General features: G+C 55.4%; 12 protein-coding genes across 12 annotated transcripts; 4 read left to right on the forward strand and 8 right to left on the reverse strand.

The window, feature by feature from the left end:
• The first annotated feature begins 273 nt into the window (after positions 1-273).
• Positions 274-2640, forward strand: BJX68DRAFT_232040 (putative MFS alpha-glucoside transporter). The gene is made up of 8 exons (XM_071039427.1): positions 274-442; positions 496-569; positions 636-959; positions 1013-1136; positions 1187-1228; positions 1285-2065; positions 2137-2241; positions 2300-2640. Exons 1-8 carry the CDS (start codon positions 411-413, stop codon positions 2441-2443), a joined length of 1626 nt encoding a protein of 541 aa, XP_070901443.1. The 5' UTR covers positions 274-410; the 3' UTR covers positions 2444-2640.
• Positions 2641-3182: 542 nt separating this feature from the next.
• Positions 3183-4392, reverse strand: BJX68DRAFT_264478 (uncharacterized protein; the record flags this gene model as incomplete). Its single annotated transcript, XM_071044969.1, has 3 exons — positions 3183-3735; positions 3818-4068; positions 4141-4392. 3 exons carry the CDS (start codon positions 4390-4392, stop codon positions 3183-3185), a joined length of 1056 nt encoding a protein of 351 aa, XP_070901444.1.
• Positions 4393-5372: 980 nt separating this feature from the next.
• On the reverse strand, positions 5373-6470 carry BJX68DRAFT_232042 (uncharacterized protein). Its single transcript, XM_071039428.1, has 2 exons — positions 6233-6470; positions 5373-6183 (listed from the first exon to the last, which is right to left on the reverse strand). Exons 1-2 carry the CDS (start codon positions 6426-6428, stop codon positions 6053-6055), a joined length of 327 nt encoding a protein of 108 aa, XP_070901445.1. The 5' UTR covers positions 6429-6470; the 3' UTR covers positions 5373-6052.
• A 579-nt stretch (positions 6471-7049) lies between these two features.
• Positions 7050-8867, reverse strand: BJX68DRAFT_253873 (sugar porter family MFS transporter; the record flags this gene model as incomplete). The annotated part of the gene is made up of 4 exons (XM_071042799.1): positions 7050-7467; positions 7542-8325; positions 8388-8692; positions 8770-8867. The coding sequence occupies 4 exons, from the start codon at positions 8865-8867 to the stop codon at positions 7050-7052; spliced, it is 1605 nt and encodes a 534-aa protein (XP_070901446.1).
• Positions 8868-9347: 480 nt separating this feature from the next.
• On the reverse strand, positions 9348-11419 carry BJX68DRAFT_264480 (uncharacterized protein; the record flags this gene model as incomplete). Its single annotated transcript, XM_071044970.1, has 6 exons — positions 9348-9540; positions 9629-10198; positions 10256-10333; positions 10390-10761; positions 10826-11128; positions 11181-11419. The coding sequence occupies 6 exons, from the start codon at positions 11417-11419 to the stop codon at positions 9348-9350; spliced, it is 1755 nt and encodes a 584-aa protein (XP_070901447.1).
• Positions 11420-12089: 670 nt separating this feature from the next.
• On the reverse strand, positions 12090-13413 carry BJX68DRAFT_232047 (uncharacterized protein). The gene is made up of 5 exons (XM_071039429.1): positions 13158-13413; positions 12811-13100; positions 12529-12742; positions 12349-12469; positions 12090-12290 (listed from the first exon to the last, which is right to left on the reverse strand). Exons 1-5 carry the CDS (start codon positions 13368-13370, stop codon positions 12190-12192), a joined length of 939 nt encoding a protein of 312 aa, XP_070901448.1. The 5' UTR covers positions 13371-13413; the 3' UTR covers positions 12090-12189.
• Positions 13414-13963: 550 nt separating this feature from the next.
• On the forward strand, positions 13964-15671 carry BJX68DRAFT_264482 (uncharacterized protein; the record flags this gene model as incomplete). The annotated part of the gene is made up of 5 exons (XM_071044971.1): positions 13964-14109; positions 14163-14438; positions 14498-14821; positions 14884-14958; positions 15008-15671. The coding sequence occupies 5 exons, from the start codon at positions 13964-13966 to the stop codon at positions 15669-15671; spliced, it is 1485 nt and encodes a 494-aa protein (XP_070901449.1).
• Positions 15672-16266: 595 nt separating this feature from the next.
• Positions 16267-17826, reverse strand: BJX68DRAFT_274381 (glycoside hydrolase family 32 protein; the record flags this gene model as incomplete). The annotated part of the gene is made up of 2 exons (XM_071047651.1): positions 16267-17484; positions 17548-17826. 2 exons carry the CDS (start codon positions 17824-17826, stop codon positions 16267-16269), a joined length of 1497 nt encoding a protein of 498 aa, XP_070901450.1.
• A 938-nt stretch (positions 17827-18764) lies between these two features.
• On the forward strand, positions 18765-20285 carry BJX68DRAFT_274382 (glycoside hydrolase family 32 protein; the record flags this gene model as incomplete). Its single annotated transcript, XM_071047652.1, has 1 exon — positions 18765-20285. The coding sequence occupies one exon, from the start codon at positions 18765-18767 to the stop codon at positions 20283-20285; it is 1521 nt and encodes a 506-aa protein (XP_070901451.1).
• Positions 20286-20619: 334 nt separating this feature from the next.
• BJX68DRAFT_30316 (TauD/TfdA dioxygenase family protein) lies at positions 20620-22107 on the reverse strand. Its single transcript, XM_071048935.1, has 4 exons — positions 21874-22107; positions 21084-21816; positions 20836-20969; positions 20620-20776 (listed from the first exon to the last, which is right to left on the reverse strand). Exons 1-4 carry the CDS (start codon positions 22003-22005, stop codon positions 20657-20659), a joined length of 1119 nt encoding a protein of 372 aa, XP_070901452.1. The 5' UTR covers positions 22006-22107; the 3' UTR covers positions 20620-20656.
• Positions 22108-22617: 510 nt separating this feature from the next.
• Positions 22618-24084, reverse strand: BJX68DRAFT_30323 (uncharacterized protein). Its single transcript, XM_071048936.1, has 2 exons — positions 23441-24084; positions 22618-23391 (listed from the first exon to the last, which is right to left on the reverse strand). Exons 1-2 carry the CDS (start codon positions 23882-23884, stop codon positions 22855-22857), a joined length of 981 nt encoding a protein of 326 aa, XP_070901453.1. The 5' UTR covers positions 23885-24084; the 3' UTR covers positions 22618-22854.
• An 840-nt stretch (positions 24085-24924) lies between these two features.
• BJX68DRAFT_253877 (uncharacterized protein) lies at positions 24925-25944 on the forward strand (the record flags this gene model as incomplete). Its single annotated transcript, XM_071042800.1, has 4 exons — positions 24925-24966; positions 25019-25284; positions 25361-25677; positions 25757-25944. The coding sequence occupies 4 exons, from the start codon at positions 24925-24927 to the stop codon at positions 25942-25944; spliced, it is 813 nt and encodes a 270-aa protein (XP_070901454.1).
• Between the last annotated feature and the right edge of the window lie 74 nt (positions 25945-26018).

Here is a 26018-nt window from a genome sequence, read left to right on the forward strand (position 1 = left end):
ACCTTGCGCCGGTCAGACATGCGGGTTAGAGCCTGGTCTCGAAGCTTAGCGATCCAGTAATGGCTTGAGTCCTCGGTCCACTCGTGAGCTTCCACTGACTGCCCACAGTTGCCAGCCTCGGCCCGGGCTTCCAATGGCCTTGCGACTTGCTGTGGGGACGTCCCGAGATTCATGCCGACCGGGATTCCTCGCGGAGAAGTGCCAGACTCCGCGGTCTGTCACGTCACGCCAGGCCCTCCGGATTCCGGAGTCTGACCTCGTCTAGGACACGGGGCCGCCCTGTGCACGTTCCATACCCCATGGTGCCCCGCTTGCACGACATAAAAGCACTCCACACACCACCGGGGTCCGGGGCAATTGATATGATGTGTATTACCGCATGATTATCTACTCACCCTGGTGGATTCAACATGAACAACAACTCTGAAGCCTGGATCGACGGGTAAGCCCCTATACCTGCAAGCCCCTTGCCGGGCTAGGGCTGACTGACCGCAGGGTCGACTACTCGATCATCGACGCAAGCCAGCGATGGCGCATGCTCAAGTCGCAGAAGCGCTTCTTCTTCTGGTGTGAGTGCGCCCTGCACCAGACAATCAATCCTTTCCGAGAAGCCGCCGCTGACTAGTAGGAATTAGGCCTCTGGGTCTCCAGCGGAGTCATCATGCAGGGCTTCGACATCGTGGCCGGAGGCCAACTCGCCGCACTACCGGAATTCCAAAAACAATTCGGACGTCTGCAACCGGACGGCTCGCACGTTATCCCTGCTCGCTACCTCTCTGCGTGGAACTCCATTGCGCCGGCGTGCGAGATCGTCTCGACCTTTATCTATGCCCCGTTGCTGGAGAAATACGGACGAAAGCCGGGGATCTTGGCTGCGTCTGCGATCTCGGTTGCGGGGGTGCTTCTCCAGCAGTTGGCGACGGATTGGCGGGTTCATCTAGCGGGACGAGGTGTTAATGGTTTGGCGGACGCTGTACGTGTGGATGTGTCTGGCAATGCTGATACGGTTTAGGAATTGCGATTGGAATCATGTTTACCATCTCGCCTCTGTGGATTGGCGAGACGTGTCGGCCGGAGCTGAGAGGGTTCTTTCTCTGCTTCTTCAACACCAGTATTGTCTTTGGGCAGTTTGCCATGTGAGTGTCTCTTTGGTCATGCAAGGTACTGGTGCTGATCGCTTTCTCAGCGCCGCTGTGTCCAGGGGAAGCAGCTATCTTGATGGGAAATGGTGAGTCTTGTGCCCATTCCATAGCCGGAAGCACCAGGTCCTAACAATCGCACTAGGCAATGGTGGCTCCCAGTAGTCGGCATGTACATCTTCCCGGCAATCCTGACAGCGGGCTGGTTCTTCTTCCCCGAGTCCCCCTACTGGCTCGTGCGCCACGGCAAGACCACCGCCGCCCGCAAAGCCCTCAAGCGCGTCTACGGCTTCCAAAACGACGCCTTTTACAGCGTCGAGGTCCGCCGGATGGAATCCGAAAACGAGCAGGCCATGGCCATCCAGGGCAGTCTCGCGCAAGAGGATACCACCGGACGCCGACGCACGTTCGCGGGGCTCAACCTCGCCGCCGAAGCCGAGTGCTTCAACCGCATGAACCGCAAGCGCACGCTGACGGCCATCTTCGCCGCGAGCGGGCAGCAGATGATCGGCGCGACCTTTGTCATCGGGTACGCGACCTACTTCCTCGACCTGATCGGGGTCAAGGATTACTTTGACGCGTCGATCGTCCTGTACGTGGTGATGCTGCTCGCGAGCATCGCGGCCTTCCCGCTGACGGAGATCATCGGACGCCGCACGATGATCGTCAAGCCGCAGTTTGTCCTCTGTGTCATGCTCCTGCTGATCGGCATCCTGGGATGCGTTCCGGATCAGGGGAAAGCGAGTTGGGCGATTATTGTCTTCATTTATGTGTGGGCGATTATTTACCAGCTGTCCATTGGCGCTGTGGGATTTGTCCTCGCGTCGGAGATTGCGACGGTGCGCCTAAGGAGTACCACGCAGGGGCTGGTCACCATCACCAATGCGGCCTGGGGGCTTGTCATGCAGTTTACTATACCATACATGGTACTTGTTCCTCTCTCAGCTACCCCGCACTTCACTCTGTGGGGCACATCTCGCTAACACTCTGTTTCCAGATCAATCCTGACGCAGGCAATCTCGGCGGCAAGGTCGGGTTCATCTTCCTCGGAACGGGGCTAATCGCAGCCATTGGCGGGTGGTTCCTGTATCCAGAGACCAAGGTATGTGATGGAGATCAGATGGGCCTTGGAGTGGTAAACCAACTGACCTTTCGCGTAGGGCGTCTCCTTTGAGACAATGGACGAGCTGTACGCGAGCGGTGCTTCTCCTCGACATTTTAGGGCAGCGAGTGAGCAGGTACGAGCAAATCTCCAGACCCCCAAGACCGAGGCACCGATCCATTTGGAGGAGGTGGCCGTTTGAAGTGCGGAAGTTGGTGGATGGGTCGATGGCTGCCTTTGCTTGGGTTCTCTTGGGGTCGAGTTTGATTTGACTAGGGTGTGCAGCTATGAGGCGCTGAAGTTCTGGTTATTGAGGGGTGGCTGTGGCAATATTGAGGGCAGATAAATGATGCAAGGTCCGCACAGGTAGAAACCATTGAAGAAGAACGAATTGCTGGGCACAATTAGGCTGTACGCAGAACAGGCCGGGTTATACTCGTGCTGGCCGTAGATCAAGTACATTGCGTAACGTATACTTTTCTGGTCATTGCAAACGAGATCTTTTCACTGGCTTAGTACGAATATTGGAACTCTATAGTAACGTTTGATATATGGCATAGTGGCCCAGTTTTCCGGTTGTCTCTTTTTTCCCTTCAACTGCGCGATGTACTATTGCATTTTTAACGTTGAGACCCAACTGATGTGCCAGCTCCAGTGGCAGTTTGATGTGATCCATTAGCTGGAGGTTTCTACTAATAAGCTATCAACCTTCCAGTCGGCCAAAAATGTGTTATAACAACCAATCTAGCGATGGATTGTATGATAGCTCCAAGGTAGGCATATTTCAATTCGACATAAGCTGCCCTGGACCTTTCCCCCATTGTGAAATAAAAGTACTCGAGATGATCCCAATTCGCCTACTAAAATCAAGCAATGAGAGATAAGTTGCTAGGACAAGTCACGCATTAAATTCCAGCGCGGTCTTCAAGACCTCCGCCTATTTACAAAACCACTACAACCGAGGCAACGGTGATAAGCAGAAGAAGACCCATCCCTGCCGTAAGCGACATATCCCTATGTGCAGAATTCGAGTCTGTAGATTCACCGCTAGAGCCGCCACTCGAATTATCACCAGAGTCTGAGGCCGAACCACTCGTGCTCGCAGTCGAGGTCTCGGTAGCCGACTCCTCGTCAGACGAGTCCGTCGTCGGGGAGGACGCCGCACTCTCCTCAACATCCCCAGCATCGTACCCCGCAGCCGTGAGCGTGTAAACAGTATCCAAAACCGTTACAGTCATGGTCTCTCCCCCCGGAGGCGAGGTCAGGGGCCCGGGGCCTTCGGTTGTAGTCGGCGCTTTGCTGCCTGGATCCGGGAGATTGGCGGGATCGGGATAGGCGCCGTCATCGAAGGACTCGATGCCGAATTTCCCCTGGCATACGGATGAGGTCAGGTCGGGGCAGGTGCCTGTCATCTGTTCGGTGGTTGCGGCCGTGCTGGCGATGGCCGAGAGGCCGTAGTTTGTCAGGTCGTAACCGGGGCATGTTCCGTAGAATCTGTTTTGTTCATCGCATTATACTATTAGCGCCGAGGTCGAGATTCAGGGTCTAGGTGCGGATGGTAGTAATGGGAACTTACGCGGACAGGGCGGCGCTCCACGCACAGCACTGGCACGTCTGCAAGGACGAAACCGAGGTCATGTATTGGTTGCAGGTGGATTGCAGCAGATCCAATGATGAGAGAAGGCCATCGTATATTTTACCAAAGTTACAGACGCAGCCTCCCGGTGCGTTGTCGGGCGGCGGCCAGAATGGAAGGGGGTCCTCCGGGGGTGGATATTGTCGCGAGAGGAAGTCGACGGCCACGAGCTGGTACTCGCAGGAGTATACCTACAGAAAGGCGCACACTGGTCAGGACTGAAGAGAAGAGCAAGAGGAAGAAGCAGTGTGCTAGTGACTAACCTTATTCCAACAGCTCTCGATATAACAGCCAAGGAGTGTAACGTCGTAGGTCAGCATGCAAGCTTGGAGCTGAAGATCGCCTTGTGCATCCTGACCACAATCCCCCAGTTGGCTTTCGGCGGTGGTCAGGCATTTGTCCATACCAGACCTGTCCACACAGCCATCGGAACTGGCAGTGATGGCATCAACAGCACCAACAGTCGATATCCATAGCCCGGCAAGGGCGGAAAGGGTCGCAAGGCGACAAAACATATTCTCAGAATCAATTAAACGAGCCTACACAGTAAAGATAAGAGGGAATCTGTTGTTCAGCAGGGAGAAAAAGAAGGGTCCACGAAGGGCGGCGGCTGCGGCTCAATTTATGGCTGGACCCTTTGACAGCAACATTCGCGTCGCCTAACTTTACCGCAAAAGCAAATCCATTCAGGTCGCGTTGGTTAGTTGAAGCCATCGCACACGTTCCCCTCGATGAGGTTCTCCGCGATTGGGCCGGCAGGGGCTCAAATCGCCGGTGGCCAATCGCTTTGGTGTCCCTGCAGGATCCCCCAAGCCTCCGGGCCGCATCTTAACCACAACAAGCTTAGCCAAGCTGAGTACATGCAGATAGTTCGCTGCAATGCGATACGATGATTCGCGCGGCATCCAGAGCGTATCCTAGCGTATCCTACTGTTATCAGAACCGGGAAAAGGGAGACTGCCGGCAAGGCAGAATCACATGTGGGCGTTGACGATGGCCAGCTGGGCTCTTCAATTGAATCAAACAGCGCCGGACTGTTTTATTTGATTCGTTGAAGGTTTGGAGTTCGTTGCTTTAAGCACCCCGCTATATACAGCATTTGTTACGTCTGTAGACCCTACTATATATAATGAAACTAACAAGCGAATTGGGGTATGAGACAAGTACACCATCTCGATAAGCTCCTGAAAGATAATGTCGACAGTGGCTAGTGGAATCGGTGTAATGTAAAAGGCGTTACTTGTGTGGTATAATATGAATTGGGCGATTGACTGCGAATATCACCACCGTGAGGGGTGGTCAACTGAGATCTGTTTGGCAATCGCTGGCACCTAGTATAGCGCCTTTCTGGTAAAGAGCTGACTATAGAACAAAAGGACGCATATCACTAGGACGAATTGATACATTCACAGATCATGAACGGCAGAGGAAGGGTAAAGATGGCCTGTTAGTCTGAGCACCGGGGGAAATACTTTATCAAGAAATAAGCATTGGATTCCGTCGGAAGTCCCTTGGAACTCCAGGTGCGGCCAAGCTGTTCCACCGCCCTGTTCAGAATGTAGCAGCTATGGGTAACCACCAGAAAAATTGACTTTCTTCCTTGGAGCCACTTCTGTTGTGAAACAAAGCCTGCAGTTGGCGAAGCACAGATACTGGAAGTGGATATAAAGGTGACCCGAAAACCATGTTATAGTAGATCCTTTTAGAACATCTTTTGGAGACAGGCTGACAGCCTACGCTAGAGCGTCTCTTAACTGCAACGCCAAGACAACTTGAACCCCGGACCTAAGAGCAGATAGAACACTACTTAGAGCCTAGGTATGTTGGCAAAGTGATAAATCCCCTATTTCCACTTCACCGGACCCAATCCTTCCAGCCGCACGAGAAACCTCTTTTGAGCATACGATGCATGCCTATACTCGGCCTTCTCTTTATCCCGCCGGAAGTGCGGCCAGAGCAGTACCTGGACGTGATTCTCACGCAAGGTTTCCGGCTCCGTCGCCCATTGCAAAGCAGGGAGATGGGTCTGGAAATGCTCCTTGAGCGGAACGCCAGGCCTAAAGGCTGGTGGACGGATGCCAGCAAGTTCCGACACCTGGACTGCAGAGATTCTGAGACGGGCGCAGCAAAGTAGACCCAGAATATTTGTACAAAGAAGGACTTCAAGCGCTGGAACTAGTGTGCGAAGCCATAAATTATTTCACGGGTGGATACACGAGTTATTTGTTCACGCTGCAGAGTCTTATAGTAGAGTTGGGCGGAGGGGGAGGCCTCGAACGAGCGCAGTTCGGATGTAGTCCACCATACTGCGGTGGTGGTTAGATTGTATTTAACTGGGAGGAGAAGGATTCTTACATGTGGCAAGGAGTACTACGTCGGGATTGTCCGGCACTCTAGCCCAGACTGTTTCTTTGTGGCCGACAGCGTGGACTAAGGGCTGGAAAAGTTCGGTCCAGTAGTCCGAATTGGATCCATTCGTCCGGGCGGTTTGGAGCTCTGTCCAGACGGCAACTCGAGGATCCTGAGGGAGGTACTCTATTGATTTTGCCATGTCAATGTTATTTTCTGCCGTGGTGGAGTCGTCGAATTGTTATGGGTCAGGGAATGAATCACCTGAGTAAGTGGCCTCGTATTCTGTCACAGTTCCATGGGTCCAGCGTGGTCACCTGACAGTCGAGTAATTGTGGGGGCCACTGCAGACACCATTCCTGCCTGCGTATAAACTAGCGTCCTCTTCTACAAGGGCTAGAATGATCTAGAAGCCAGCAGGCTAAAAAAGCCAGCATCACGCGGTGGCTGCCCGACATGGGATAAAGGGGAAGATCCTCGAGTCGGTTGATTGCGATTATCACAAAGGTAGTCATGTAATCAAGTAAAGGCAAGAAATATTCCAAACTCCTATAGTCAGATCAGGGATAAGACCATTATCTTGGAAAGTACATCTAAATGGACCCTTGGTTGTGTAATGGTGAAGAAGAGTATTATAATCTAAGCATAGCTTTGACTGACACCTCAAGCGCATACAAGACAACTGACTAGCTTGTCAATGTTCTAACCACACCTGCAACCATATTCCTCTGGTAACGACACCGTACTCTGCACCCTTTGGATCAACCCCTACTAGCATCATCCACAGATCCCGATTCCCTCTCCATCAAGCGCCGTCTCATCCCTAGACGGACACACCATCCCCTTCCTTAACCTCAAGATGCTCTCCAACGCCAACACCCCCCTTATCCTGCGCCCCGATCATCCCCGCCTCCTTGGCGCGCCTCTCCATAAACGTGACACGGGGCTTCCACCCCACACTCTCCCTCGCACTCCCGACCTCATTGTACAGCTCATCGACCTCCTCGAGGGTGAGGCCCTTGGTCTCGTAGATCATAAAGTACACGAACCCAATGCAGATGAAGCAGCACCCGAACCAGATGAAGAAGATCTTGGACTGCAGGTTTGCGTTGCCGTCGCCGTAGTTGACCAGGTACGGGGTCGAGAAGCTGAGCGCCCAGTTCAGCAGCCAGTTTGTGGCGGTGGTCATGGAGAGGGACTTGGCGCGGGTCTTGAGCGGGAAGATTTCGCCCGTTACCACCCTGGAGAATATGGTTATTAGCACGGGGGCGCTTGGAAAGGGGAGATGGAGGAGATATGGAGGAGAGATGCTTACCAGGCAATAGGTCCCCACGAGGCGGCGAAGAAGAAGATGTAGATACAGATAAAGGCAATGGCGGCCTTTTGCGCCGCGTCGTTGTGCACGATGATATTCCCCGCGGCGTCCTGGCCGGTGGTGGTGGTTCCCAAGACAGCAACGAGGAGCTGGGAGACAGCCATGCCGATGGCACCGAGGAGCAATACCGGGCGACGACCCCACTTGTCAATCGCGTACAGGCCCGGGATGGTGGAGCCGACATTGACGCAGTTGGTGATGAGAGTGATGACAAACTCGTTCTTGAAGCCCGAGTTCTTGAAGAACTGCGTCCCGTAGTAGAAGATGAAGTTGATGCCCGTGAGCTGCTGCAGCCCCTGCAGCAGACAGCCCGTGATCAATCGCTTGAGAAGATTCCCGCGGAAGCAGTCGAGATACCCAGACTGCCCGAGGCTCATCTCGTACTGGTGGTTGGCCTGGATCTCGGCGAGTTCCTGGCGGACGGCCTCGTGGTCCTCCGGGAGACGACGGAGTTTGGAGAGACTGCGCGCGGCGGCTTGCGTGTTGTCGCGCTTGACGAGGTAGCGCGGGGTTTCGGGGAGGATGAGCATACCGCCGACGAGGATGATGGACCAGGCGAATTGCACGGCGATGGGGATGCGGTAGGAGCCCGAGTCGTCGCGCTTGTGGGTTGCGTTGTTGACGACGGAGGCGAGGAGGAGGCCGACGGTGATGGCGAATTGGTACGAGCCCACGATGAAGCCGCGGATCCATTTGGGGGCCGTTTCGGATTGGTAGAGGGGGACTGGACACGAGGCACCTGGTTAGCAATCTGCCCAGCTCGCATCGACATAAGAAGTAACCTACCCAGCGCAGAAATCAAGCCAACACCCAACCCAGCAAAGAAACGACCGGCAAGAAACGGAGGGATCGAGGTTGCGATGGTCTGGAGGATGACTCCAAGGACAAAGACACCGTTCGAGGCAATCAGACCCCAGCGGCGCCCGATGATGTCGCCCATGGGGGCGGCACCGAGCGCACCGAAGAAAGTGCCCGCGGAGAGGATGGAGACGATGGCCGAGGACTGGCTGGAGGTGACGTTGAGCTGGCCGGTGCTGTCGCGGTAGCCGGTTGAAAAGGTCTCGGCCCAGTGGCGCATGGCGAGGATACCGCTGATGGTGCCAGTGTCATAGCTAAAAGTTGACGTGAGATTGGAGACGTATAGAGGGGGCAGAGTAGCGGTACTCACCCGAACAGAATGCCACCAAAAGCAACAAACCCAGAGATGACAATGGCGGGCCATGCCTTGCCCTCGGTGCCCGCCGGCTTCTCAAACAAAAGACCCATTGTATGTACGATTCGCAGCGTGGCAGATTCGGATGCGTTGGTGGATTTCTGGAATCTGTGCCCTGATGCTGTTCGATGGGATGGACATCAGGGCCCTTTATGTAGTTCGCGGGACAACTGCGGAGAGAGGTGTCTTCCCCGTGTATTCACCCATTCATTTCGGTTTCTGCGCCCGATTCCGACCCGATGTCGCCATTGGCCTGCTAATCCCCGGTCGTGCAGTGGGCCGGGTCGAGTCTAGCGGAGAGGTGGGGATTCCTCCGCGATGGTGTGTCTCTCTCCGACCGGGGCTCCTCGTCGGGCGCAGACACATGTACAGACCAATCATAGCGTGAGGATAAATTGTTCGACGCGGGCAAAGTGCGTACCCCCTGGGCACCAACAGGTCCGGGGAATCCCCCAAGGGGATGGATTGGCTCTGAATGCAAAACTAGGAACGCTTAAACCGAGTCGTCGTTATCATGTCTATAATATCTATCTCTAATTACATCGATATAGGTGTATCCTCTCCCTTAGTATCGCGCCCATTTCATCTAACGACGGGCTGACCTCCGCGACGCCGTCAAAGACTCGAATTGCCAGGTCCAGACCCGTGACGGCCTCTGGCGGGATGATTCCGAACAGACATGGCTCCATCATCCCCGCAAGTGCCGCCATTGATATCGTAAACACACTATGGTTCGGATTTCAGTCAGCCCATCGGGATCCAGCTCGGGATGCTGCCTACGACTCGAAATGTGATTGGACGCTTGGGGTCTTACCTCGTGCAGAGAGTCCAGAGATTCGGCTTGCAGACGGCCACGGCGGCCGACGCACTCGGAATAAACGCCGCATAGCTTGTAAAAAAATTCGAGCAGTGGCGACGGAGCTCCATGTTTGCATGTCCTGCGTTAATCGCCTCGTAGACGGCCGGCCAATATATGGACGCCTTGAAGGCATAGTACTGCGCTCCGAGGAAATCCGCCTGCGCCGAATTGGAGTTCCAGCGCGGGCTAGATCCGATGATGCCAGGGACAGGGGGCGCAGAGAACAGGAGGTGTTCTGGGAGGAACTGCACCCACTCGTCCAGCTGCCGCTCGAGCTCGGCCGCGACGATGGGCGCGTAGACGTGGCTCCCGTGCGCCAGGGTGCTTGTGGACCACGTACAGCGCTGGAGCATTTTGCGCATTGCAATTTCCGCAACAAAATATGAAAAGTCCCTGGTGGGTATACGGGGCTCGGGTGGTGGAGATGAATTCCGAGACCAGATGGGCGAGCTCGTTGGGGCCGGGGCGACCGAAGTCATGCTCCAAATTCCACTGTCGAGTAGGTCCAGCTGCACAGTAATCTCACTATAAGAGGGTCAGTTCCGCGTATCTGCTTGTCTGGAGCTTGGTAGGAGGGCGAACCTTTCCATCAAGAGCGCTGACCAGAAACAGTTGGCTACAATCGACCTCTGCACGGGGTCGCTCTCGACATCCAGCTCACTGGGTGAATCGAGTGTCAGCCCTCGTATCCACCTCGCTCCGATGCCCGGACTTACTTTGCAAGATAGTTCTGAACTTTGTACGAGGCCATTGCGACGAAATCATGCGCCTGCCAGGGCCGTGCATAGCACAAATGATATAAAGCGATCAACAGTAGGCACTGCGCACTCGACGGACTACTATCTGCAAGAACGCATGGAAGCATCCCCATAGCCGCGTCGATGTATACCGACTCCGGCCCTCTGTGTCTGGCATCCGCGATGGATTCGCATCCCACCACGCAGCCAATGGCCAAAACAAGCAGAGCAAGGCAGGATGACACAGAGGTGGGAAAACATGCACTTGTCGCTTGGATGAACTCGTCGGTGTAATCTGTTGGCAGGATCGGGTACCAAATGTGAATGTGGTCCATGTATGCGTTCAGAAGACTATTGAAAGGTGATGCTAATGTCAGTCTCCCTTCAAACAGGACCACAACCAGTATCCACCTACATTCCTGCGTCCTCCAGATTGACCACCACAATGTTCGCCCCGCTCGAATGAGCGGGGATTGCTTCTCGTCCGCGCTCCACATGCTCGAACATCACTGACAGCGATTGCTCAAGCCCAGTCATGTTCATAAAGGCTTCACTCCGGAGGATCATGAATGGAAAGCCGCTCGAGGCGACGGAGGGATCGGATGGGCCAGGTTCGTGTCCCGCGGATTCAGAGGGCGAGTTCAACGAAGGCTGGCCCTGCAACACCGCCGTAATGTGGTCTAGTTGCTCCCAGAGCCTCGAGAGCTCCGCCTTGAGTCTGGATAAGTTAGAGACAGGCCTGTCTTTTGTGGAACGGGCAGAGCACTCACGGAGACGGGGTGAGGTCCTGAGCCTCCTGGTAGACGCATTCCTTGCCTCGTTCAACGCAGAACGAGCACTTTGGCCGCCTCCCATCGCATTTCGTCCGCCGTCCCCGACATGTGTTGCAAGCGAGAGCGCTCCGTCGTCTCTTCGTCTCGTGGGCCCAGAGAGAGTCGGAATCCATTGCCTCTGTGAACGGTTCCGTTCTGATTCTGTCAAAGGCGTGCGTCGGCCATGATACGAGCATATTTCGCAAATTAGAGCCAAGTGGTGTATGTGTGTGTGTCCCCGGTGTTCAGGATTCAGGATTCAGGATTCGCAATACAATTCTGCACTCCCCTTTTACAAGCACCGGCATCGCCTGGTCAGCCGCGGGGGATCCAATGAGAGTCAGCACATGCGTCCCTGACTGCTTTGCCCCGTGGCGCCATCCTTCTAGAACACACCAAGAACATCTTTATCTCACACACTGCGGGGAAGGTCAGCGGGGGGGGGAAGAATAGCCGGCGAATGGGCAGGCCGGACTTGCCCAATGACGGCTTCGGGCACAGCGAGACTTCGACTTGTTTCGCCGTGTGGAGCACCTGCAGCCAGTGAGAAACCAGCCTCTAGGGATCGTCGTGTGATAGGGACGAGAGAGGGGAGTGTGACGTGACAGTCGGCGCTCGGGCTCAACCTCCCTCACTCGGTTACAGCAAGGACCCGCCCGAGGATGTCCCGGTGAGTGGTCAGGCAGCGTACCCCTCCTTCTAGTTCGGAGAGGAGGAGTCCGAGGGCGGGTCGCCGGCTGCCGGTTGTTCTTTCCAGAACTTGTCGGGACCCCGGTCAGCGTCTCTGACTTTGCGGGATCGGCCCCGAGGGTGAGAATTTCCCTCCACCGGGGCCCCCGGAGTCTGTTGAATGGATTGAAAAAATGTCTCTCCTCACAGATTACGCCTGCGAACATGGTATGACCCTTTATTTCTATATACAGGATGCCGTGATTCTCGACTAAGCTAATGAAATAGTACACTCTCGTCACGGAATATGTACCGCGCTGATTTGAGGCTTTGGAAAATCATCCCCTCCATCCAACTGGATTCCATGCTCCTCGTTGAATGTGGGGTGGTCTCTCAAGGCTAGAAGCGCGACAATGAGAAGATGAACAGGAAAAACGGACAATCGAGGATCACAAACCTAGTGTATGTACAGTGTTCATCCCATTTCTCGCCAGCCATCGGACACTGAGCTTGTCAAGCGCGGTCTTGAAGTCGTCTAGGATAATCGTGTCGCAGAGGCACTTGAACATGAAGCAAAGCTGAAGACAAAGGGACCCGTCAGCTCCATAAAAAGAGCGGTTTCGGGATAGGAGCTCACCTTCCAAAAGGGATTGATACCCAGTGGCATGGCCTCTCGGAGTGCCCCCGTCACGCTAATCACATCGAGAGCGATGAATACGATGGACAGACACATTGAGCCGAGCATGAGCCCGAAGCGGGGACACTCGCGCACCAGCTCGATGAGGCCAAAGTTGTAGTGGGTCTTGACGACCCAGAAGAGATTGCATGTTGTATAGATCCACCACGGATCGCTGAATCAACCATTGGTCAGCCAACGCCGCTACAAGATAAGACGATCGGCCCGGGTGACAGTGCCTACCGGAATAATGCTTCCCACGGGCGAATCTTCTGGTAGACGGTGGGATTGATGTTGTTAAAGTAGGCAAAGTTGGCATAGATCTCGGTCGCCCAGTACGGCTGGGCCAGGATAATTGTGCCGATATAGAAGAGAGAAAGCTTGCGACCCATGAAGGGCCGATTCTTCATCCACGCAATGACATTGTGCAGCGACCACGAGATGATCAGTCCGATCGCGCTCGAGGCCAGGTACCATCCGTATACGGGGTCTGGAGCAAATATAAATGTTCCGTGGGCTAAGGCTAGGATCAACTATGCGAGGGTGCGTCTGAGTTAGTGGTATCCATGCAGCAATTGTGGCAGGACTACCTCGAGTAAAATCAGCTTATGCAGCAGGACACCGGGACGCATGTTGGCAAAGGTCACTGCAGCCATGATGACGAGTGAGCCAGTCATCAGGCCCTGCGACCATGCTTCTAAGATTAGAGCAGCTGGGTCCTCGGGGCGCTGAACGGTCCTCTTTGCATGGCGATACTGCTCCACCAAACGCGCAGGCGAAACGAAACTCTGCAAGCCCGGCATGGTGAGTCGCAATCACATTGTCGAGAGCAGTGTCAATTTTTGCGGAGAATCAGAAAAGCAAGAAGACGAGCCCGCATTTTCCGCGGTTTGGCGGGGATTTATGTAGCAGATCCCCGCTTAACCCAGAGGGGAAAGAGGAGGAGGGGTCAAACTCTCTCCGCAAGACCGAGTGTGGAGAAGCTGGAGAAACTTCGAGAAGGAATCGGCCATGACAATAGACTTTGACCCATGGGGGCTGGAGCCCAGCGATAGGCCAGGAGAGACTCGATCGAGGGTCTCGCGGAGCGGAGGAGCTGCTCCGCGATGCTGTGGCGGATTCTGGCGTCTCTGGTTGGACGCTTTCGCCACTGTCGCCCATCAGCCAATGACTTTGCAGCTGAGAATCTGATCACTGATCAATAATTCTACTCGGAGAATACTCGGAGAAACTACACACTCCAGAGGCACGCGACGCTACCTGAAACCGGGAGTCACCTCCGTCCTTCCAGCCAGTCCGTGGCTTGACCCTGGTGGCTCAATGAGTCCATCATAAGATCATATCCCCAGATCATCTCCACACAAATGGGTGAAGCCCATTCCGCTTTCCCAAGACAATGCTCCCATCTAGAACAACATCGGCCTGCGACCACTGTCGGCTCCGCAGACGACGGTGCGACCGTGCCAGACCAAAATGCTCGTTCTGCGTCTCTCAGGGTGCCGACTGCATCTATGGGCAGGCTACCAACCCTCAGCCCTCGCAGTAGGTGTCTAATATCATACAAGAAGAACTTGGTGGCTGAGTGCCTGTTGCAGGTTGGTCCAGGAGCTCATGAGCATACGAGAAAGACTCGAATTCATCACCCCACTGCTGGGGTCCCGATCGCAGCCGTCCTCACAGGGTGACAAGACGCCTCCTGTGGTTGCCTTGCAGGATTGTCCTCCACTCGCCCTGAAATCGCCTTATTCCATGCAGGTCCTCGGCCTGCCGTCGAATCTAGCCGCTATTCTGTATCGCTTGGAGACTGGCACTTCGCGGCTGCCGGTGTCTCCGGCCAACTCGGGCTGGATCGAGGACCCTGATCCTGAGCTGTAGGTTTCACACCGTGAGCCATTCACCCCACGGGAGTCTCGGCTTACACAGGTGACAGCGTTCTCCGTTGTTTCCAAGAGCGCATCCAGCCATGGTATCCCATTCTACAATATGATTTCGCACTCGACTTCTCTCCTCACTCTACAGTATCGTGTCTCTCGCATCTCGTCGCCGCGATTTCCAGTCTCGTCGAGGATCGCCGCCATGCGTCACATTACGAGATCGCCCTCTCCACAATGGCCAAAGTGGTCCACGAATGCAGTGTGACAAGTGTCCAGTGCTTGCTCCTCTTCAGTATATACCACGCCTGCCTCTTGCAGCCCAGGCAGTCATTTGAATATGCTCAGGTTGCCAGTCTGAAACTGCAGCCCTTCCTGAAAGGGTACGTTTTACAGTCTCCCCACTACCATGTGATTAGTAGTCTAACCGTCTTGATGAGAGTAGTGGGTATTTTCCCGAGGGGTCGCCGGAGTCGCACCTCGTCTCGCGGCTGGAATGCACCATCTACCTAATAATGAGGTCCGTTCATCCCTGGAATACACCCCATCCTGGCCTAACAGCTACCCAGTGAGATATCGATGCATCTGAATCTTGCCTGCTCGGGAAAAACAATACGCAGCCGGTCAGCCACGGCCTCAACAACAAGAGGCATGGATACGAGGAATTACCCCGTCGACTGGGATACTACCTCCAATTCGACCATGTCAGGCATCTTCCCCCACAGCGAAGCTCATTCCCCGGATGCGGCGCTGTCGGAGCCGTCCAGCCTTGGGGTAGAGGTCAATTTGCAACAGGCTCTGGACACGTACGCGACTTCCGCAACAGACATGTCGATGACATCCAAGGATGCGTTTTCCTATGCGGACAATGCTCCAGGCGTAAACAGTGGCTTGCGGGATATGTCCGCGCTGGGTCTTACTCTGCAGTTTCCAGCTCTGGCCGAGAGTATCCACGGCGCAATCCATCGGGTCAAGTACCACATGTACGAAGTAACAACCTACTGGCCGGCGCTCTACCGCATCATCTTGAATGGGTCGGCAGACCCGGAGCTTCTGCCCTACGCGCCTCTCTTCTTCGAGTCGGTGTCCAGCTTCCTATGCGCAGGTACGGTTGCCCTCGCGTTATGTCGGCCCAAGGCCTGGTTTCTATGTGCAAGGTCTGTGCCCACATTCCTGTTCCCCGAGACTGAACCGTCCGCTCACATGGTGTCCCCAGTATATACACAGTATTGATTGCCACGCTCGGAGCATTGGAGGTGCCGACGCTAAGATTACTCGCGCAGTCGCCGCTTTGGGAGCAGCTCGAGGGATCGGTGGACGCTTTGCAGGGGCCCGGTGAGTTTAGTCCGTCGGTGCAGTATATGCACCGGTCGATAAAGGATCGTTTAGACATAGTCAGGGGTCAGAAGTGTAGTTAGCAGTTTACCACGCAACTCAAGGATATGTCTATTTCAGTTTCCCCTACTTTATCCGTTTTATTCTGCCTTGTCGACCGTTTGAAGAGGCTCGGAGGCTCGGGCCGATTTCGTTCGGGGACTTTGTGTACCTGACACGTAACTACCGATGATCCTGGTCAGCCCGTTTGTATGCAAGCAATATAGGCCAGCAAGGGTCTGAGGAGCAAAGTGGCGTCTTTATAGTATAAAGTTTATACCCTGTGGAGGACTTGCACTACGTTTAGTAATCGTGAGAATCGTCATTTGGAATCTTTTCCCAAGCAGTCTATATTATTGATAGTTCTCTGCCACGCATTCCACTTAATCACGGCTCCGAGTCCTTCTAAACTAAGCGACCCCTAGCTCTCCTTCGCCTGAAAGCCAGTGCTAATCTACCGCCACGCAGAGCGCACCTCCTTTACGCCCACCTTGACGTTACCAGTTTCTCCGCCAGTAGAAAAGAGTCGACTATACACCGCATCCTTGGAAGGGAAAATCTGGCTGGTGATGGTCGCCTCCCCATCACCCCCAAAGACCTCAACACTGGACCAGTCAAGCAGAATCCGCAGAGAGACACGCCCATCAGCGCCCAGGGCCAGCGGCGCATAGTACCTGCTCGCAAACGTGCCATCAAAGCCGACTTCGCCCGAGCGAGACCGGTCAACAAAGACCTGCCCTGCGGCAAAGTCGTATCCAACCCGGGTTTCTTGGCTATAATCCTTCGTGGCAGCAAGGGCGATTCCAAACTCCCCCTCCGATGCCTTTCTCGAGAAGGAAAGCTCAATCTCCAGCGCCTTGCCCAGCCGGCCAAGCTCGCGCTCACCGTCCAGCCGACGGAAGGTAAATGTCCGGCCGCCCTGTGTCTTCAGCCGTGCCGCGGGCTCGCTCACAATCGTCGCCTTTCCGTCGATCGTCTTGAGCTCAAGGTGCCGCGGGGCTGACATTGCGCTGCGCCACGGATCCGTCGGAATGACCCCGCCGTACTGCCAGTTGTTCATCCACGCGATGACCGTGCGCTTGTCGCGGGGGAGACCGTTGAACCCAAGGGCTGCGTAGAAATCCGGGCCGTGGTCGAGCCAGTTTGCGACCTGGGAGTCCTTATCCTCCGGGGTATAGATGCTCTCCGGATCCGCGGTGAAGGTGGTTCCGTTGAAGTCGCCGACGATGTACTGCGATCCGGAGCCGACTGTGCCCGGAGGCCCACCGGGGTTCAAACCGAGCATGAGGATCCATTTGAGGTCGTCTCCACCGTCAAGAGACAGTGGGAAGATGCTGGGGCATTCCCAGACACCGCCGACTGCATTTACGGGTCCGAACTCGCTCGCCAGCTTCCAGTCCTTCAGGTTGTTCGATGTGTAGATGAGGATCTTGTGGAGTTTTGCCAGACTGAGTACTGCAATCCACTGGCGGGTCTCGTCGTGCCAGAAGACGTTGGGGTCACGGAACTCCAGGACTTGGTCTTGGTAGGGGGCTGGTGGTTCAGCGATGATGGGGTTTGCTGCGTCGTACGTTGTCCAGGTCATGCCTTGATCGAGACTATACGCGATGGACTGCGCCTGCTGGTCTTTGCGGACGTGTTTGCCACTGGGCAGCGTCTGTTCTAAGGGATACTGTGAAAAAAAAAAAAACCATTAGCCAAAGCCACCCCGCGAGCACAAGGACAATGCACATACATAAGACGTATACATCGCAACCCAGGGCACCTTTCCCTTTTTCCCAAACCCACTCGTATTCCGCTCATCAACAACAATAGAACCAGAGAAATACATCTCCGTAATATTGTCCGGGAACCCGCGCGCCTGCAGCGCAACCGGGTGCTCCGTCCACTGCGTGAGATCCCTGCTCGTCGCGTGGCCCCACGACATGGCCCCCCACGTGGTCCCGCCAGGGTTGTACTGGTAGTACAGGTGGTAGACGCCGTCATGGTACACGAGGCCGTTGGGGTCGTTCATCCAGTTTTTGGCCGGGCTGAAGTGGTACTGCGGGCGGTACAGCTCCGTGTAGGCCTTGTGGCCCGGCGGCGCAGCGCTGGCCACCTGCGGGGAGGGGAGCATTCCGTAGAGGAGGGCTGTGGCCCGGAGGGGGGTGCTGAGCTTCATCAGCGCGGGTCGTTCGCTGTGCTTGCTGGGGAGGGAATGTGAATTGAGAGGAAAGTTGGGTGTGGGTATACCTTGTTTGTGACGTGGGTTGATGTCCCGCCTTTTATAGTCTGCAGCGCGAAGTAGCCTGAGGTCCGTCTGGATACAGCCAGGGAATCGTCAGACAAGTGGAGGAAGAAGGCACGGAGAATTTGCCCAGTCGAGCGTCGGATCGCGGAGCAAGGCGCTGAAGGCCTAAATAACTTCTCCACAGAATTAATCTATGAGCCTTTCTAGAAGGATGGAGACCCCGCAGCGGGCGGCAGAGACACAAAAATCGCGCACGGGGTCCGGAGTCGTGCTGCAAGGGCATTTCAAATCGTGGAGTCGGCGGAACTGCAGGACATGAACCGCGAGGAAATCAGACGTTTCTCACCATGAGGGGTTGACCTCGCGGAATCCGCCAGCCTCTCCGCGAGGTGGAGTGCAGGCTCGCTTGGGGCGGGGCCGTGTCTGGGGTTACCCCAACGGTATCCCGAAATGATGTACATACATAGGGATTGCTTCAACCCCGTGGGAAGGCCGGTTACTTTGCGGATGGATGCTGGATGGCGATCTCTATTTCCCTGGAGAATGAAACGCGTAACCTGTACTGCTGATCAGTCGCGGACGTCCGCGTAAACTGGGAAGATCTCGAGGATGTAGAATGCGACAAGGTACATAAAGGCCTTGTAGTTGTAGTAGAAACATGTGTATAACGGCTCAATCAATCTGAATCTATCACAGCACAGCTCTACAATCCATCGCTCCTCATGCTTCTCCCCGTCCTGGCTCTCCTGGCCGTCCCGGCCTTTGGCGCCGACTACCGGCCAGTGTACCACTTTGTCCCCGAGCAAAACTGGATGAACGAGCCCAATGGCCTCATCAAAATCGACTCCACCTGGCACCTCTTCTACCAGCACAACCCCACCGCCAACGTCTGGGGGAACCTTAATTGGGGCCACGCGACCAGCAACGACCTCGTCCACTGGACGCACCAGCCCCTCGCAATCACCGCGGAGAACGGCGTCGAAGCCTTCACGGGAACGGCCTACTATGATGCTGAGAATATATCCGGTCTCGGTACCGCAGGGAGCCCACCCTATCTCGCCTACTACACGGGCTATTTCCCGTCCAATGGCACCCAGGACCAGCGGCTCGCCTACAGCGTGGATGCCGGCGAGACCTGGACCAAGTTCCCGGGAAACCCGATTATCTCCGCGGCGCAGGAGGCTCCGCACGACGAGACTGGGGGGCTGGAGACGCGTGATCCCAAGGTGTTCTTCCACGAGCCCTCTGGCAACTGGATCATGGTCCTCGCGCACGGCGGGCAGGATAAGCTGACTTTCTGGACCTCGGCTGATGGCCTGAAGTGGAAATGGGCGAGCGATCTCACGGCAGACCAGGTAGCTGGTCTTCCATCGGGTGTTAAGGGGTGGGAAGTGCCCGATATGTTCCAGATGCCTATTCAGGGCACAGACGAGACAACCTGGGTGCTGATTGTCACGCCCGCCCAGGGGTCCCCGGCCGGTGGCAACGGTGTGTTTGCCTTGACGGGCTCCTTTGATGGGACATCGTTCCAGCCTGATTCTGTGGACACTTCCACGCTGTGGCTCGATCACGGCCGGGATTTCGACGGCGCCTTGAGCTGGGAGAATGTCGAGGCCTCTGACGGGCGACGCATCCTCGCGGCCATTGCCAACAGCTACGGCGCCAGCCCGCCGACCAACACGTGGAAGGGGATGCTGTCGTTCCCGCGGACTCTGGCACTCCACGAGAGCGGATCCGGGCGATACTTTGTCCAGCAGCCCGTCAGCGAATTGGGCACAGTCAGCTCTTCGCTGGCAACGATCCAGAACCAGACGATTACCCCGGGCCAGGTCCTCCTCTCGTCTGTGCATGGAACGGCGCTGGATATCCAGCTTACGTTCTCGCCCAACACGGACTCTGTGCTCGAACTCGCGGTGCGCAAGGCCGGCTCTCAGGAAACCATTATTCGGTACGACAGCTCCAACGAGACTCTCTCCGTGGACCGCACAGCCAGTGGAGACACATCGTATGACCCGGCCGCAGGAGGTGTCCACAGCGCGCCGCTTGTTCCAGATGCCTCGGGGCAGGTTAAGATCCGGGTTCTCGTCGATACTTGCTCTGTAGAGGTTTTTGGCGGGGACGGCGAGGTGGTCATCTCGGACTTGATCTTTCCGGACGAGGCGGCGGATGGCCTGGCACTGCAGGTCATCGGGGGGTCAGCGGCGTTGCGCTCTGTGCAGGTGAAGGGGATCGCGCTGGACTAGCTGGGTTGATCTGTTGGGATTGTTGGACATCGTCGTCCACTTGACCTATCCGCTAGCACCGCGTGATACTGGCTTCATATAGCCTGATTGTTCCTTGATTGCTTCCCCGTTTCTATACGCATGCATCCATCTATCATGCTATGCTTTCCCCTTGTTTTCCCGCAATCTCCTGTCATTTATCGTCGGCCTGCTGGTGGGCCGGGGTTTCACCCTTTCATCCTCTATTTTGTTTCCAGGCGATCATTGGAACAGGGGTATGAAGGTGTTGTTTCAGAGAATACCATCCATAGATTGCCTCGCATGTTTCCAGTAGCAGATATCTCAAGTATTTATTGCTAAGGGAAATGAAAGTTGAACTATGTACCAATTATTTACTCCTCCGCCACATACGGCGTCTCATACGGCCTCTCCGCCTGCGGTGTAATGCGCGCCAAGTGCCGGCGCTCCCCCGTCGTCCAGTCGACAATGGCCGAGTGTGCCGTGACGCGGTTCTACACGATTGTCAGCTAACGTTCATCTCCCAAGGCTGAGAACAGAGGCGGCAACTTACATCCCAGACGACAACTGTCCCGGGCGCCCATTTGACTCGGGCCTGGTAGTCGATCCCGCGGCCGATGTGGTTGAGTAGGAACTGCAGCAGCGCGTCGCTTTCTTCTTTCTTTAGGCCGACGATGCTTCGGGTGACTGCGGTCATTTGTTAGTATACTTGCTTGACCAGCCGATACGGCAATCCCGGGAAACTAAAAGAGAATTGGGATGGGGAAAAAAAAAAGGAAAAATAAAGAATGGTAAACTTACACCCCCCATTAACAAACAAGGCCTTCTCCCCCGTGGCGGGATGCGTCCGTACAAGCGGATGCTCATTCTTAACGGGCTCCCTTCTCACAACACCTCCCCTTTGTCGACTATACTCCGCCTGTTCAAACCCACTATGCACTGCCTTGAGCCCATGCAGCCGCTCCTTGATCGCGGGAGACAACCGATTATACGCCTCGACCTGATTCACAAACGCCGTGTCCCCGCCGACTTCCGGCGTATCCAGGATATACAGGAAGGTCGTTCCGGGAGGCTGCTGCTCATATGTTACATCCGAGTGCCATCCAACGGTACTGTTCCGCTCCGCGAAGATGGCGTCAAAGGCACCCTTGTTCCCGTTTCGGTGGACCAGGTGGATCTCCGGATATCCCTCCGGAGCACCAGATGTAGGATGGATATGATGGCGGCCAAAATATCCCCCGAAATCCAGGGCGTCTTGTATGGGCAGGGAGGCGAGGTCCTGGTCGCGGAAGGCGACGACCTTGCGCTGTGCGACGAGGAGGGCGAGTTGGTCTTTGCCCTTATCGGAGAGTTTCGAGAGCTGCACGCCGGAGACCTCGGAGCCCGTGGACGGGGTGAGTTTTTGAATCTTCGAGCCGGGGAGGAGCAGGTCGGGGAAGGTCGGGTCTGCGTTGAGGCCGTGCTCGGTGTGTGTGAAGGGTTCGAGGGGTGGGTATTTCTCGCTGTGGTCCCAGACGGGGAGGTAGTGGGGGAACTGGAGTCGGTGAGTAAGTAGCTGTGCAGGGCTTGGGTGAGGGAGATGTCAGCATACTGTAGCGGTGGTGGTTCCTCCTTCTTCGTCAATGATGCGCCGGATCTTGGGCTTTGTTTCGGTGGAGGCGACATCGGCCTTGACGGGCACGACGACCTCGGATTTGGGTGCTTCGGCAATAGATGGGGCCATTTCGGATTATCTCTCTTGGAATGGGTATATCGCTGCGTATCGAGTACCCCTCGAGCATCTTGAACACTCTTATATATAAACCCCTCACCCCCTCTCACACCATCACGCACCGCAATCGCGCGAAGAAGTCATGCAACGTCTCATCGGCGATAAGCTCCATCACTCATAAGCAATCGCATTTCGGAGTCGTCGCGGTCCATCGGTGTTAAGATCTGACAGTCCCTGATTGCCATTCATTGGCAGAATCACGGCGGTTCTTCAATGACACCATATACTCCAACAATTGCGGGGAGCCAAGTGCGGCACGCGAACCATTGACAGACTGAGTGAATGCAGCCACGTGGATCTTGCGTGCTATCGGACATTTTAGCGTCATATTAGGCGGGTTGGCAGCTGGAAATACAAAGGTCGTGGTGTCTGCAGGGTTCGAGCGTTGGCTTGGCGAATGTACGTACTACCTGGGGGTTGGGCACAGCTTGAACATAACTTGCTGCAGTATCCCTCAAAGGCGGTCTCATGAGGAGTGTAAGAACTCGCAGTCTCCCTCTGGCTCGCTTCCAGCGGCTTGCTATGTAGAGAACTTGGTGACCCGTTCTGTGTCCACGTGCCCTGCGTGGATGGGAATATTAGGTCGCCAAAGCACTGGCCATGGTTGCCTTGAATGCGCCGCAGGCTCGTCGTGAGCTTACGTCTAGCCTCTAGGTATAATATCGAACTTGCACGAGAGGAACTCGGGATGCAAGCTGCATGTGCCGAGTCCCGGCCAACGATCAAACCAATGTCGGACAAGTGTGCTTGGTTGATCACATGGCCGTCTACCAGTCGTGCATATAACAAACAGACACGGAATTATACAAACGTCGGCAAAAGCGAACAAACACTAACAATCGCATCCATCTTCTCCCGATAATCCAGCTCTCTCTCCCCGGCAAGGTCATCCTGCACCCAGACGGCCTTGGTCAGCGCCTTGACGATAAACGTTGACCGCGAGGACGCTGCGGCCTCCGTCCGGTCTATGAGTTCGAGGATAATGCACCGCTCTTCATCGGTACGCGCCTCGCAACCGATGATGAATAAGGGGAGTTGGCGCGGGCAGGACTTGAGTGTGGTGAAGATGGTGAAGGCGCGGGTGATGCGGGCTTGGGTGGTGAGGTTGGGTTCGAGGGCCGAGTTTGTCATGCGGTTGAGGTAGACGAGGATGGATAGTTGGAAGAGCTCGAGGGTTGGGTCTGGACTGTCAAGGAGGGTGGTGTCTTGTATTTCTCGAGCCAGGGCGCGAAGGGGCTCGATACATTCAGTGGGATCCGTGGATGTCGCGAGGTGAAAGCAGCCCTGCTTAAATAGCCATAGCAGCGCGTTTGACGACGATGGTATTAATTTGTCGACCTCACAATGTTAGCACTGTATCCACAGCCGACCTCGACGAGTCACATACAAATATACATAGACCCGAGTCCACAGCCGATTGGGGCTCTTCCTCCACGTGTAGGGTCGGCCGCCAATGCAAGAGACTAAAGCGCCCCAACGTCTCGTGATAGAATACCCAATCCAACAACGCAGTAAAGGTACCGTCCTGGCGGAACGGCAGCCAACAGGAAGCATTGAGGACCTGCCTCACGCCGGTGACGAAGCACCACCACTGCGACGAGGTGCACGACGCCTTGTGGATTTCGAATGAGCACAGGAGAATTCCAGCGGCGACATGCTGGAGGGCCTCCGCGGGACCGATGGCGGAATGCGAGGCTTCACCGAGGGCCTTTATTGCGGATATCTTAAGCTCGAAACCCTGGGGTTGGAGGCCGTAGCGGTGAATGGAGGCGAGGGCGAGCAGGCCGCGGAGGACGGCGGTGGAGGAGGGGGAGTTGTTGATTAAAGCCATGCGGAGGAGAGTGCGGCCTAGGTCTTTGGGGTTGTGGCTGAGGATGGCGAGGGATTTCGACGCTGTGGATTCGACTGGGGCAGTTAGTTTGGTTCAGTGCTCGGGTAATGGTACTTGCAGTATGCGAGTAGTTGGGCATCTGTATCGGTATATGTCAACGCAGTGAATGGAATGGGGATCTTGAGAGACAGTGAGCTGTCGTCTGCTGTCGGTAAGTGTCTGTTTCCAAAGAGCAAGGAGAACCACCTACGGGACGGGCATCCATGGGAGAGCAAGTAGTGCATTTTGATGTCAAAGTCGGACACATTGACCAGAGTTGAATAGGCCAGCGGGCGGGCTGTCCTTCGGCCATGAGACACCCTCCCCACCAAAGCTCGTCTCGCATCGTTTGATTTCGGCCATGATAGACGGATGCCGTACCCCTTGCAGACCCGGTTCGACCGAGCGCATTGCGTACAGGTGGGCGCCGCACGATCGCACAAGATGCGACGGTCTGCAGTATTGGTCAGCAGAGAACAGTTTCGTCGCAGTTCCAGAAGATACCTCTACAAGTCCCACAACTCCGAGCCATATTTATCGACGATGAAGATGAATCTCGCGCAAAGTTGCCCGTCCTCGAAATGCGGAGGCCTGGGCTTATTTAACCTTAGATCCGCGCTAATTTAGGGCGCCGCAAGCCGGCCGATTTGTAAGATGAGCAGCCAATAAACTAGTAGACAAGATACTTGGCGCCCCACGCTCGAGAGCTGCGGCTGTGGGTTTGGGCAAAGCAAGCAACTTTTCGCGGCGCTAGCCCGAATCAGAGCACCTGTTTCCACGATGGGAGTATGGTCAGGATGGACATGGTCTGCGCTTGCGAGCGTATCTGAAGCTTTGAAATCGAGATTGGAAATCAAGTATCTATCAACCAAACATACACTATGTAAAAGAGTATGGCCGGTCTCTGCTATAAATACTCGACCGTTGTAGGTCTCATCGTCCAACAGCAGCAGCAACAGAACAACACAGCACCGCAATCAACAGCAACCACTCTCCTCAACATGTCTTTCTACGCTATTACAGGAGCCTCGCGCGGAATCGGAGTATGTAACAACTATCCATCGCTCATACACGAGCGAAACTGACACTGCACAGTGGGCATTCCTCTCCAACCTCTCCAGCAACCCCGACAACACCGTCATCGCCCTCGTCCGCAACAAGGCAGGAACTGAGAAGCGTATCTCCGAAGAACTCTCCGGACGTACCAACATCCATGTGGTTTATAGTGACCTGGACGACTACAACTCTCTCGAGGCCGCAGCCGCCGAGACCGCAAAGATCACCGGCGGAAGCCTGGACTACCTCATTGCCAACGCCGCATACCTCACGACGTATGACCAGTTTGATCCCATCGGTGTTCTGTAAGTCCGCATCCGTTCTTCTTCTTCTCTACTGAATCCCTGAATCTCCATTTCGGATCTAACAAATGGATCACAGCGGCAAGGACCCCAAAGGCCTCGAGGAGAACCTCGTCGCAAACTTCAAAACCAACACGGTCGCGCAGATCCACCTCTTCAACCTCTTCACTCCCCTGATCCTCAAGGGAACCGCGAAAAAGGTCATTGCCATTTCCAGCGGCCACGCGGATGTCGACATGGTCACGAGCCTGCCCCTCCCTACCGCGACCTCGTACGCGATCAGCAAGGTCGCGCTCAACATGGCCGTTGCCAAATTCAGCGCGCAGTATGCGGAGCAGGGCGTCTTGTTTCTGAGTGTCTGTCCGGGCATGGTTGATACGGGGCTTTTTGAGAACTGTACGTTTGCCACTGCCGGTCTTGTGTGAATGAATGGCGATGTTGGTGTGCCGAGGACTAACTTTGATCAACCCGACAGTGACGGAGGAACAGCTCGCTGGCGCAGGGGCTGTGTTTGCCAAGTTCAAGGAGTACTCGCCTACCTTTAATGGGGCGAGGCAGCCCGTGGACTCGGTCAAGGATATTCTAAATGTTATTGAGAATGCGACTGTGGAGAAGAATGCGGGTGGGTTCTTGTCTCACAAGGGGAACCGCACTTGGCTCTGAGCTCTACTCGACTAGGTAGAGGGTAGGGGTCGAGTGTTTGAGGTTGTTTCAGTATATGATTCGATGTGATATAT

The sequence above is a fragment of the Aspergillus pseudodeflectus genome, assembly GCF_044049435.1.
Source record: "Aspergillus pseudodeflectus strain CBS 756.74 chromosome Unknown BJX68scaffold_11, whole genome shotgun sequence".
Lineage (NCBI taxonomy): Eukaryota > Fungi > Ascomycota > Eurotiomycetes > Eurotiales > Aspergillaceae > Aspergillus > Aspergillus pseudodeflectus.

What these genes read in the sequence shown, in the direction of transcription:
- BJX68DRAFT_30323 (XM_071048936.1), bottom strand. Translation starts at nt 23,884, where the DNA reads ATGGCTTTAATCAACAACTCCCCCTCCTCCACCGCCGTCCTCCGCGGC. An exon ending in ACTCGGGTCTATGTATATTT is followed by an intron (nt 23,392 to 23,440) that starts GTATGTGACTCG and finishes TAACATTGTGAG; the next exon opens with GTCGACAAATTAATACCATC.
- BJX68DRAFT_232047 (XM_071039429.1), bottom strand. Translation starts at nt 13,370, where the DNA reads ATGCCGGGCTTGCAGAGTTTCGTTTCGCCTGCGCGTTTGGTGGAGCAG. An exon ending in GTATCAATCCCTTTTGGAAG is followed by an intron (nt 12,470 to 12,528) that starts GTGAGCTCCTAT and finishes CTTTGTCTTCAG; the next exon opens with CTTTGCTTCATGTTCAAGTG. An exon ending in GAACACTGTACATACACTAG is followed by an intron (nt 12,291 to 12,348) that starts GTTTGTGATCCT and finishes TCGCGCTTCTAG; the next exon opens with CCTTGAGAGACCACCCCACA.
- BJX68DRAFT_232042 (XM_071039428.1), bottom strand. Translation starts at nt 6,428, where the DNA reads ATGGCAAAATCAATAGAGTACCTCCCTCAGGATCCTCGAGTTGCCGTC. An exon ending in CGTAGTACTCCTTGCCACAT is followed by an intron (nt 6,184 to 6,232) that starts GTAAGAATCCTT and finishes CCACCACCGCAG; the next exon opens with TATGGTGGACTACATCCGAA.
- BJX68DRAFT_30316 (XM_071048935.1), bottom strand. Translation starts at nt 22,005, where the DNA reads ATGGCCCCATCTATTGCCGAAGCACCCAAATCCGAGGTCGTCGTGCCC. An exon ending in CTTGTTTGTTAATGGGGGGT is followed by an intron (nt 20,970 to 21,083) that starts GTAAGTTTACCA and finishes AAATGACCGCAG; the next exon opens with TCACCCGAAGCATCGTCGGC. An exon ending in GGACAGTTGTCGTCTGGGAT is followed by an intron (nt 20,777 to 20,835) that starts GTAAGTTGCCGC and finishes ACAATCGTGTAG; the next exon opens with AACCGCGTCACGGCACACTC.
- BJX68DRAFT_232040 (XM_071039427.1), top strand. Translation starts at nt 411, where the DNA reads ATGAACAACAACTCTGAAGCCTGGATCGACGG. An exon ending in GAAGCGCTTCTTCTTCTGGT is followed by an intron (nt 570 to 635) that starts GTGAGTGCGCCC and finishes AGTAGGAATTAG; the next exon opens with GCCTCTGGGTCTCCAGCGGA. An exon ending in AGCTATCTTGATGGGAAATG is followed by an intron (nt 1,229 to 1,284) that starts GTGAGTCTTGTG and finishes CAATCGCACTAG; the next exon opens with GCAATGGTGGCTCCCAGTAG.